This window comes from Zerene cesonia, chromosome 10 (genome assembly GCF_012273895.1).
Source record: "Zerene cesonia ecotype Mississippi chromosome 10, Zerene_cesonia_1.1, whole genome shotgun sequence".
Classification (NCBI taxonomy): domain Eukaryota; kingdom Metazoa; phylum Arthropoda; class Insecta; order Lepidoptera; family Pieridae; genus Zerene; species Zerene cesonia.
The window spans coordinates 2,422,485-2,434,639 of NC_052111.1; the positions used below are offsets into that span (position 1 = coordinate 2,422,485).

General features: G+C 30.6%; 2 protein-coding genes across 3 annotated transcripts in view; one reads left to right on the forward strand and one right to left on the reverse strand.

The window, feature by feature from the left end:
- Positions 1–5,491, reverse strand: part of LOC119829766 (toll-like receptor 2) — a 10,912-nt gene extending 5,421 nt beyond the window's left edge. For both annotated transcript variants that reach the window (XM_038352469.1, XM_038352468.1), the window contains exon 1: positions 5,132–5,491. In XM_038352469.1, the coding sequence (XP_038208397.1) occupies positions 5,132–5,139 (8 nt within the window). In that variant the 5' untranslated portion in view covers positions 5,140–5,491. The remainder of the gene's footprint in view (positions 1–5,131) is intronic.
- A 2,323-nt stretch (positions 5,492–7,814) lies between these two features.
- On the forward strand, positions 7,815–11,841 carry LOC119829776 (E3 ubiquitin-protein ligase MSL2-like). Its single transcript, XM_038352481.1, has 4 exons — positions 7,815–8,636; positions 8,940–9,149; positions 9,624–9,798; positions 10,166–11,841. Exons 1-4 carry the CDS (start codon positions 7,911–7,913, stop codon positions 10,366–10,368), a joined length of 1,314 nt encoding a protein of 437 aa, XP_038208409.1. The 5' UTR covers positions 7,815–7,910; the 3' UTR covers positions 10,369–11,841.
- The last annotated feature ends 314 nt before the right edge of the window (positions 11,842–12,155 follow it).

The following is a 12,155-nucleotide window of genomic DNA, read 5'->3' on the forward strand; positions in this document are numbered from 1 at the left end:
GTGGGAGAAAAACGGGTGTGAGTTACATACATACAAACATACAAGTGAAGCTAATAAAAGCGTGTTAATAAAAACCACCACTGTTGTTATCGTGGATATATCTTATATCTTTAAACGAGCAATTCTTGTATATATATATATAATTGGAATCGGAAATTTAGTATGTAGGGGGTTTCGGGGGCGATAAATCGATCTAGCTAGGAATCTTTTTTAGAAAATGTCATGTTCGTGTTTTATCGACTTAAACTTACTTTTTAAACAAATAGGAGGCGTTTCCCGTAGGGAGGCGTAGTCCCAATTTATTATGACTCTTCCTGACATCTATTGGCGAATAATACTACTTAAATATAATATCCAATAAATACAATTTATAAAAAAAAAAAAAAAATACCGAGCAAAGCTCGGTCACGAGTGTCTTCATCATTCTAGTCATTTAAAACATAACTAGAATGATGAAGACACTCGTACACCCTAACCCTAACAAGCATAAAAAATGCGAAAGTGTGTTTGTTTGTGTTTCTTTCACATCACAGATCAGCGTCTATATATACTATACAGTTTTTTTGTATTTTGAGATAGCGAGGAGGCTAGGGAGTGACATAGTCTACTTTTGGAAAACGCTGAAACATCTTTCACATGGGATATCTTTAAAAAAAATTGATAGCCTTTTAAGGAATCGTGTATTACTTACAAGAAGGTAGGTAATGAATACTAATATTAATAGAGAAGAAGTTAGGTTAATAAATTTGTTTGTTTTTAGCGGGTAGCGGTAGCGGTCTCTACTAATCCCATAATAAAGTTAAAAATTTTTCACTAACAGAAATAATGTAATTATTCAAGAGTAACAAAGACTATTTTTAATTCCGGGCTAGCTGCTTTTTATTTATTTATTACTTGCTCAATGGCTACGTAGATGCATAGACCGTATTCACCAATGTCACGTGGTAAATTTTTTAAGGGAATTTAACTTTGTAATATAGTATTTAAGCTTTATTTGGACGTAAATGTTGAATAGTCCAGTCCAAAATATTCTATTCAAAACTTTTATTGTAAATGAAATAAAAATAGATAAAAAGACACGAATATAGCTTAAATATCATCAAATTTCTATCTCGGTTTATTATTCATATCTATGATAACTTTGATGTGTGTAACATTTGATGTAGTTATCAATGGCGGCACACTCCATAAACTAATATTGCTTAAGTAGGTGGGTTACCGACATGACCGATTTACCAATTTTATTTTAAGTCAGCACGTAAACCATGTAATGTATGATAATGATGATGTTATATTTTAAAATCTATTCTATATCTACTCAATCACCAATCTTGATTGATGATGATTTTAAAATATAGCATCATCGTTACGAGGGACTAAATATAATTTGATTGATGTTTATAGGCTAGTAGAGCTAACTACTATAATTATTTTCTTACACAGATATAAAATTTTATGACATAGGAGGGAATTGCATTAAAATTGAATTCTTCAACTAAATGTTACTAACATGCACCGTTTGATACATTGGTTCTTTGAGGTATATGTAGATGTGTAGATTTGTTCTCTGAGTACTAAACCATAGTATATAAATCTAGGACTAATCCAGTGGTAAATAAGCGGCGATCGTTTGAAATAATAATAAAATACAGGAATTTCAAGAGGATTGTTTGGAACAGATACCGCGAGCCCTTTGGTTGGAAGACCAGTAGTTAAGTACCAAGAAGAATCACTTTTTCTAAGTCATCACTGCACACCCTACGTAAAATGAACTGAATATAATATCGAATTGTTAGGAACAGGATCGAATCACTTTATGCTTTAGAATACCCATTCTACTCGACTTATACTCTGTTTTATCTAAAAAGCATTGAATTGATTGCAAAAAATAGGTAAGAACTATTTTATTTATTTATTTAATTATAAGAAAACTTACAGCTATAAATACAATCGTAGTAAAGTGAAAAAAGAGAATAAGGCCAATTTTGATCTTTATTATCATGATGCTCATGAAAACCACAATACAATGAAGTTTACATTTCTATAAAACAAGTCTTTCTGCGTTATCTAAATAGGTAGTGCAAATAGTTGCTAAGTACTGGTAATGATGATCCTGAGTCTAAACAAGATTCAAGTTTCTACGTCTTTGTTCTGGACACTCGAGTTGGAAATACTATCTTCTATTCAACTAAAATGCTATATTATTATGTTATCTTATGAAATGCATCGAAGTGTCATTCACCTTCTAGTTACACAAACGCAGAGTTCAATTCATTACTTCTTTTCAAATGAAATATGATAGTTCTCTAAATCTCATGACTCTCGTTGTATCTGACACAATCAAGTGTGTAAGAAAGACATTTTAATTGTTTTCTGTACTAAGAAACACATTTTCCCATAGAAGGATCGTGTACCTGTACTCTGTAGTAGAATGATGATATAACAAATTTAAAATGTTCTAACGAAGGTAAAGTCTGGTTAGTTAGCTTAAGGAAAATTATTACCTATTTTTTAAATGATACATGGGCTCATAAATTTCAAATTAATTTTGTATTTTGACATTATCACAAATAACCATAATCCTAGTTTTATGTCTGATTGCTAGGATATTAAGTTTTGATTAATTAATCAATGATAAAAAATAATAGACGCTGTTCTTATTATCGTTGCGTTGTAGGTACGATTTATTGGATTGCGATAGGTATATACCTACCTCGTATCCATCACTTAATTGAAGATAAAACATTCGTATAATATTAGATTTTTTAACCAATTTTAATATTCATCAACTAAAACGATATTCCCACAAAATGAAACATTTATTCATTGACTGAAAATACAATCGCTCACTCTTTCCGTCCTTACCTATAATTTAGCATCATGTAGTGACATTGTAGGATAACTTTGTTATTCTTATGTCACCATATATAATGAAAATAATAGCGGTTAAATTAATAGTAAATTAGCGGTTCTAAAGTAATACAATAATGGTGGTGCACTGGATAATAGAGCATCCTCGTGATGTGGCTAGCGTCACTCATAATTCAGATGCGGTATGAAGTATGAAGGTACTACGGATACGTAGTTTTACACGTGACAGACAGCTCTTTCATATTCGTACATAATTTCTATTTGTACTGCACTGTGATATTATGTACAATTTTATTTTGATATTATTGAATGTTTCCATTTGTTTATATATCTATATATAGCTATTTACGACGAAGATGCAAAAACTTTATTTTTGATCAAAAATTTAATAAGTATTTATAACAACAATTAAACTGAGCTTGATTGTAAAGATGAGTGCACGCACTGATAATAATAAGTTTAATCTTTACCGTAATTGACCGTGTCCTAAATACACAGATAGTTGTCTATCTTACATGTATTTTGGCACTTATGAAGATAAAAGTATTCAAGGCTAAGAACATTAAACTACAATTTTAGAGACAGGTTAAACCCTAAAATTATCTACAAATATTTTTTAACTTAAAGAGCAACGTCCGAATAATTATTATATCTTACGTACTCCATTCAATACGAATAATGGAGGTTTTAACATTCGGTAACCAGTAAAAATGTAACACAAATTTGCAAAGGATTGGTATGTGAACTCTATAATTGCTAGAGGTCAAATTAATTCCTTTAATTGGTGTATTGAGCTCCCGACGATCCGCAAATAAAATACGCGGAATTAAAGTTCTTAATAAGGACGCTATGGTGGGTACTTGAGCATCCAAGTCGTTATTAAGGAAAAAACCAAAAAAATATAACTATTTGGAAATGTTCTTAAAAAAAATAATATCGAAGGATACGTATATAAGAGTAAGTTACGTTACCAAAATAAACGTGAGAAATTAAGGATTCCTTATATGAAGAAAAGCCTATCTTCAAGATCCGACTGTGCAAATGTAATCTGATTAATTTTGCATTGATATATTAAATAGCTACTTAGCGGAAGCTGGGTACATTGTTGGGGACACTCCTATCTCCTACTCATGGGCCGTAACGGCCTCAATTGTCTGATTGATCTTTATGATGCGCCAACGCCCCTGGCAATGTTAATCAAGAGAAAAATTGACTCAAACAGTACTTACAGTGAGGTACTCTAGTTTTTATATTATCTTCAACAAACAAAACATTTGGCGACAGTTTCTCTAGAATTATTTTCATCAGTACTTAAACATATTCTATTTATGTTGACGTCATTCATTTTTTACGTAGATATTTTTTTTATTATCTTTTTCTCTGAAGAATAATGACACATGCTTTACTGCGTTAACAGAACCGTGGTTTTAAGCAAATAATAGTGACTCTATTAACCGTAAAATTCGTAAAATTGATTGATATCAAATCAACTCATGATTCACTTTTATTATCTTAATATTGTACGCCTTGCTTGGTAATTAAATTGAGATAATTAAAAAATATGTCGAGGTATCAGATAAAACATATGGAAAGTGTATTTTAAAAACATTTAATTTTTGACCGCAGGGAAACGGAATGATGGGAATAATGTGAGTTTTTCGATGTACCAGCTATCGGTTGAAATAATATCTGGTGCAATTATTTTTTTTAACATGCAACCACATAGGTTATAGCATACATTAGCACATGAATTACCTGGGAATATACAGTGAGTAGCAAAGATTAGCACTGTTTAATATGTAGAGAAGTGTACAAAAATAAATTTTAAGCGCCTAAAATTTTTGCAAGTACCTAATACGTGGGTAACGGGCAGTTGATACGTGTAGGTTCATTGAGGTAATTAATGAAGCAGTTATCAACTTACTTACTTCTGTCTTATATAACAATTTGTACAAAATCATATGAAATTCAGTTTTCGAGTGCCTCATAAACTTTAATTGAAAATTATAAATAAGGACTTTACCTACAAACATTTAAGGCCGATTGTTCTACAATCTGATTAATAACTATCGAATTCTTAATAATTGTTGTCATTTAAAGAGCAAAAAAAATTAAAGGAATATGTATTTAAGTTGATGTAAGTTATTGTATAAACCGAAATAAAAAATCAAACACAGAACCAATAATTCTATTACCGTATATGTGTATATTCGTAACTGATTTTTAAGATAAACTGGATTATAATTTCTGATATAGGTACCTGTTCATTTTTTCTATTAAAAGTTTTTATCCACAATCATCGAATATCACACTCTGATGTCCACATCACCAACACTCAAAACATTGCGATGGAACACAATCACATGCACTTTCCAGAGATGTAATAAACGGAAGACGATTGTTGAATTGATTCAATTAGCTCACTCCCAAGCACTGAGGTCTCTTATCGTCGAGGAGATGTTTTTCATGCGGAGGATCAAATAATACTGTCGCACTAATCTTTTATCAGCTCTAGTCCATCAACAAGGAACCGTGTTTTTTCACTATGATTACTGAGACAATGCGTACAATATGAACAATCGCTACAGTCAAATATCTAACGTAATTGACGTCCTATCTATATGCTCCGATTGGCTGCACGATTATTTGTCCAAGTACACGGTACCTACGATAAGTAAATTGTCTTTGTCTTTCAATCGAAATAATATTATTTGAGTATGATTAAGTTAATGGTTGTCTATTTGGTAATATGACGTCCCTAATAATATCTTGTTTTTCGATTAGCAGCCTTAATTGCTCATTAATGTTTATGAATAGTTACTTGAATACATCTTATTTTCTGTTTATTAACGTTTATCATAAACTTTCCATTTGTTTACAGCTTACCACTGAAATCTGGGAAGTGAATCATATTTTATTTACCGATACTTAATATTTTATTGAGTAGGTACATTTGCTAATTAGATGCTTTTCCTCCTTCATACAATATTGCATAATTATTTTGTTTGATTAAGTATTAAATCAATTGATCATTAAATCAAATACAAGAGGTGCTTAATGAATAGATTTTTTTTGATTAATTTAAAACGGAATATTATGTACATCTAGCAAACTCTGTGTGCTGTTTGGGAATTGTTTTCGCCTGACCATATTTGACAAGCAACTTCTTAAACAATTTAAAATTGTAATATGCTATACAATACTTTATTATCTATCATGATAATAATAATGACCAAGAAATATTTAAAAATGACTAAGATAAGATCATGAGCTTCAGTCAAAAATACATATAGGTTTATAATTTACATTACTTTTTTTATATAATTACTAGCTGGCCCGGAAAACGCTGTTCTGCCTTATTCTTATAATTTAGGGTTATAAAAAAATTGATGTTGGCTGATTCTACCCGATATATACACAAAATTTCATTTATATCGGTATATCCGTTTCAGAACAATAAGGTAGATAATATTGCGACTCGAAAATTTTATATATAACAAGATTATTCACCAATACAATGTGATACATAATGTTTACTTAACTTTATATATACATCAGTTTATTTGTAAACAACTATGTCCTTTTTTATAAAAGTATGAATCAACTAACTTTCGTCCGCGGTTTCGCTCGCGTTCGCGTAACAAATCTACACCAACTTCATTAAAACCGGAAAAGCCGTTATGGAGGTGTTCAGTGACAAACACACGCACAGCAGAAAATTAATTTTTAAACATTAGGTTATTAATAGTTATTATAATTTTTTCTAGACAAAAGGTCACCGAAGTCCGGGGAGGGAGGTAGGAGTCCGCAATAAAATGGGACGAATTATTAACATTCACTTTAAACACTAAAAGAATTTCGTCAATCGGCTAAAAATTCACGGAGTTATCGAGTTACAAAACGAAAAAAGAATAATAACTACAGATGTATTGAGTAATAAGGAGGTTATTTGGGAACGTCGGTTGTAAATACGCAAAATTATACAACGAATTGTTGAGGACTTAAAGATAATGAAAATATTAAAAAAAATGTTGGCTGTGATTGTCCTTATTGGCGCTTTCTTTAAGTCCTTTTCATTGAAGGGCCTTTTTTTAATTATCTGTAATTCTACTAGACCTCGTGGCAATTACCATACAACCATATTGCAAGCCACGTGAACTCGGCATAGCCAATAGTAATACGCAAGGCAGAACGCTAATAACCTCTGCCGATAAACGCTCTCCCCTTCGCCTTTACATCACCTAGCAGAGAGCTGGAGGAAGTGCCAACTTTTTGATTCGGAAAACATAAAACTTAGATATTCGAAATAGCGCGCATTAATTTTAAAACACGCCCTGTTGGAATACAGATAATAAAGACTTAATAAATCCTTTTCCCTTTGGATATTGAACCCTAACAATAAAAAACGTATTTCCAGTTGGCCTCAGGGCCCAGGTGGCAATAATCGGACTTACGCCATTGCTCCTTACCTCTTCCACAGATTAAAAAATAAATGATATATGCTCCCTCTAAATTACTGTACTCTATGCCATTACCTCATTATTTTAAGTATATCCTATAATTCAGGTATTAAATATACAAATAACAGTCCAAGTCGAATATTAGAAATGAATGTATAAAATGGATATAATAATTGAAAATAAAAATCAGACGGTAAACTATGTCAATTTTTATTGCAAGATCCTGTTTACAATTCTTAAAATTGTCATGTCCCGTCTATGGAAACAAATAAATAAAATTTACTAAATAACAAAGTAATAATAAAAAGGAAGTGGTAATATTTTCGCTAAATGAATACTTTCCATTTGACTATTCAGTTTTTTTCCATGAACGGTAGCCATTAAATATCCTTGTATCCGACTGAAAATATATAATGTTTTAAGAATATGAATTATAACAGACAGTGTCATATTGACTTATAACTTGACATTAATTGACAGAATTGTCGAAGCGTTTGCGGCTTTTTAGTTGAAAGTTAATAATATTTTGGTGTAAAAGATTTACAATAACAACTAATGTGTAGACTCAAAGTTTTATAAATGAAGATGAACGCTACAAGCTTGTATGTTTCTACGTGTCGTTTAATAATCTTAGCAGACCCGGCGGATAAAAGTTCGTGGACAGATTTGTTTCGTTTAGTTCCTTATTTACGACAATCGTTGTCTTGTACTGTCTGCGGTAATTTATTAAAAGAACCGTATACGCCTACAAATTCAAGTTGTCAACATCATGTTTGCAAGAATTGCAAGGGCGGGAGAAAAAAATTAAAACCATCCTGCAGTTGGTGTAAGGATTACGATAATTATTCCGAAAACTTACAACTACGAATACTACTTCAATGTTATAAAAAGCTTTGTGAATATTTTATGGGCACCGATACGTTCAAGACTTTATTAGAAGAAGACGAAATAGCGGCTGGTATTAATGGTGGGACTGTAGCTAGCTCAGGTTTGATAGACTTAATTCAAGAAGCTGCCAGATTCGATGATGATTTTAAATGTAACGCAGGACTTTCCAAATCTGCCTATAGCATATTACCATGTGTCTATACAAATTCCACATCAACGCAAACACAGGTGGCATCGTCAAGTAGTATGGAAACAAGATCATCAAATAAAGGATCACCAAATACAAGAGGTTTATCTAATGGATCTCCGCTTTATTCAGTAATGTACGCTGGTTCTGGTAATAAGATTACCATTAAAAGGAAAGCTGTGGAAGAATCAGAAATATCACAAAGTGAGCCAAGCCCACGGGAAAGCAAGGTATCTTCTGAATATTTATGCTTTCTATTGTTACTTCCTAACGGAACAGCATTTTTATTCATAAGAAAAAATAATAAAATATATTAATGTACTGAAGCAATTGTAGTTTACTAAAACTCAAGAAAGCCTGGACTGATTTGGCAAATTTTGTTCTAGAAATACTTGCAGAAATTTGAATAAGTGATCTAGTTACCTATACAAATATCAATACTCCTCAAATTATATCAAATAATAAATAATGTAATAGTGTATTAATCTTTTCTAGATTAGTTTCTTAATTATTTTAATTTATATTATTTTCAGTCTAATCAATTAGGTTTTAAAAAGCCATCAAATAGGTCTCGGAATTCTTCAAGTAGTAAGCGCAAAGGCTGTCGTTGTGGCAATGCAACGGCTACACCAGGAAAGCTAACATGTTGTGGCCAGCGGTGTCCATGCTATGTTGAAAGTAAACCGTGTACGGAATGTAAATGTAAAGGCTGCCGAAACCCCCATAGGCCTGATGGCATGAAGGTAAGACTACCTATATGTGTGTGATATAGAAGTTTAGAATATGTAATTGTTATTAGAACCACCTTATTATCTCAAGACATAGAAAGTGCAATTTAAAAAACTTCTTCTATTAATGCTTTTGTAATATTATTTTTAAAATTTTAATCACATAGAAAAAATTTACAGCAAAAATAATGATAAACATGTCATAATTAATAGGAAATTGTATGTTTCTGAAATCATTTCTCATTAATACTATTTTAATAATTGAGTAATTAATTAAAAATCATTTACTTATAAAAGACTTCTTAATTCATACTTAACTATGTGTATATTAAGTAGGTGCTAATCTTACTCACCTTAAAGTGTTATTTATAAGTTAAATGTCCATAAAGAAAACTAATAATTAGCTTCATTTAATTAATTGAAAGTTAATATGAAATGCAGTACTTAAAATCTTAAGAAAATATATAATACAGTTCTATATTATTTCAGGTTCGTCCACATATACCTCAATTAGATAGCATCCAAATAACATTGAACACAAACCCTGACAGTTCTCCATCGTGTTCTGGATCCATGGATAGCCTGGACACAGATACACTCACCATGGAAGCTATGGAGGAATCTCTCAGTTTCACTACGGACTATAAGTCTTCCGATATTAAAGGTATAAGCTAATATCTCAAGAATACTTTGATTCAAACTTTATAAGAATATATCAGATCTATATACTTTATATGATCATATATCAGAAATCAAGCATTGAATAAAAGATGAAATTGGATACTAAACATGTCTTTACATATAATATTATTGATATTTAACTTATAATACATCTAGCTAACCCTACAAATAAACAATAAAACAAAATAAGGCTATATATGAACTTGATCACAATTAACTTAATTAAAGTGAAATACTTTCAGTGTTTTAATATTAATAAAAGATTTTGTTAAAATTTGTATTTTTAATGGCATAATCTCACACTTCAATTTAAAGTTTATCGTCAATAAATGTAAATAATATAATTTCAGTGTACACAAGCCAACTCCAAGAAGTATCACCGTCCTTGCCAGCGACAATTTTAATGGACGATGAGTTACCCGCCTCTCCGGAGGACGAACTAAGTTCGCCCTGCGACTACACGCAATGCTCGCCCCGAGGGACCAACGACACAGAAACATCCCCCCATTCAGCCACACAGGATATGACAAGCGACATTGAAGTTGATGTATGACAACAACTTTCTCTAGCGGGTGACTCGACCGCAGAATGTGAACTAAGTGAAATAATGACAATATAACTGTGTTGCTAGTCACATAATGCGAAATGGATTTTAGTAAACGTTTAGTTGATAGATACTTCGTTAAGTCTTCTATGTAAGTAATGAATTTTGTTAGTTATAATTATGCTGTATGTATTATATTTTTGGATCTTCCAAATCTTTAAACTACAGTAAACGGAATGTAGTTAAGTTATTACAAATAATATGTTATATTATTTAATCACAACTCTTACTGTGTTTCATCAATAATTGTGTATTATTCGAATATTTTGAATTGAGCTTGTCAATTTTTTCCCCATCGTAATTGTTGCATATTCTATATGCTTCATACTTTTCATAGGTATGGTATTTGTTTATAAAAAGAAATTATTATATATTTACAACATAATCTTTAAACAGAATTCGCACTTTTCAAATGTAACAACGTATTAATTTGTATCTTCTTAAAATTGCGATTTATAATATAAGTTAACGAGATGGCTACGCCCAAAGGAACTCATACTTACCGTTTTTAAATTATCGTGTGTCACTACAGATACGTTTTTTATCTTCCATATTATTAAAATTGAAAAACCTTTAATTAGAAACAAAGAAATATACAACAAATGGTGAAATATAAATATATTTTGTTTCCTTACAAATTGAAATGAATAGTTGTAATACTGTAAATAATGATATGCTCCATTATTTCAATTTAATTAATTTCAAACTACATTAATATCTGCCATTTAAATATGCAACATATTTATTTCAACATTTTCAATAAATAAACGACATATTTTTTATAAGTACCTAATAGTAAGTGACTTGTGCTATTTCCAATTTTATAAAAATAGACATGAAAATGTGTGTGTGAATGATGTATATATTTGTATAGATTTTTAAACAAAGTTACAAGAGAAAGAAATAACTTGATTTTGAATTAAACTTGGTTAACATATCTGAGAATGGACATAGTTAATTATCAAAAATGTGTTTGAAATTCCTATAAAATATGTAAAGTATGGCCAAAGAGAATGTTAATTTAATTTATAGTGTCGAAACGGGATATTACTTTTGTTAATTAGAAAACAATTGATGGTATAAATAATATTCAGATTTAACTTTTCAACCTGTCAGCAGATTAAGTGATTCCAGATTATGTAAAAGTATTTTGCAATGATATTATGTTGTAATTGCAATTGTGGAGAGAACTTACATGCCTCTTTATCAAGTATTGAATGGAATTTAATAAAAATAGCCGTGATATGTACTTTTTAGTGACATTGCCGTTTCGTATTGTTGACGTGAAAACATTAGAGGCATGAAAACAATTCTCTTGAACAAACACTGTAGTACAAAATATAAGGGAATTGCCTTAAAATTTTTAAAATGTGAAATCTCAGTAATTATTTTGAAATAAGCGTTCAAATAATTCCACGAAGGTGAATAAAATAAAATCAACATATTTTTTTACAAATGGCTTTTATTTAGTTGATTATGTTTTTATTTATTACGAATTCACTTTTCTATATTTAAATTATTATTTAAGTAACGGAAGTTTCTCATATTATTATTCTTTAAATTCTTCGATTTCGTCAAATTGCTTAAATAATTCTGTATCTTCCTCAGCGTTCCATACTCGGTCAAACTCACGTTGCAATGCTAAAATAAGCGTGACCTCTGAGGAGAGAATAGTAGCATCTTTGCAACAATTGACCCGATTTATTTCATAATCTAATGAACCCAGAATAGCGACC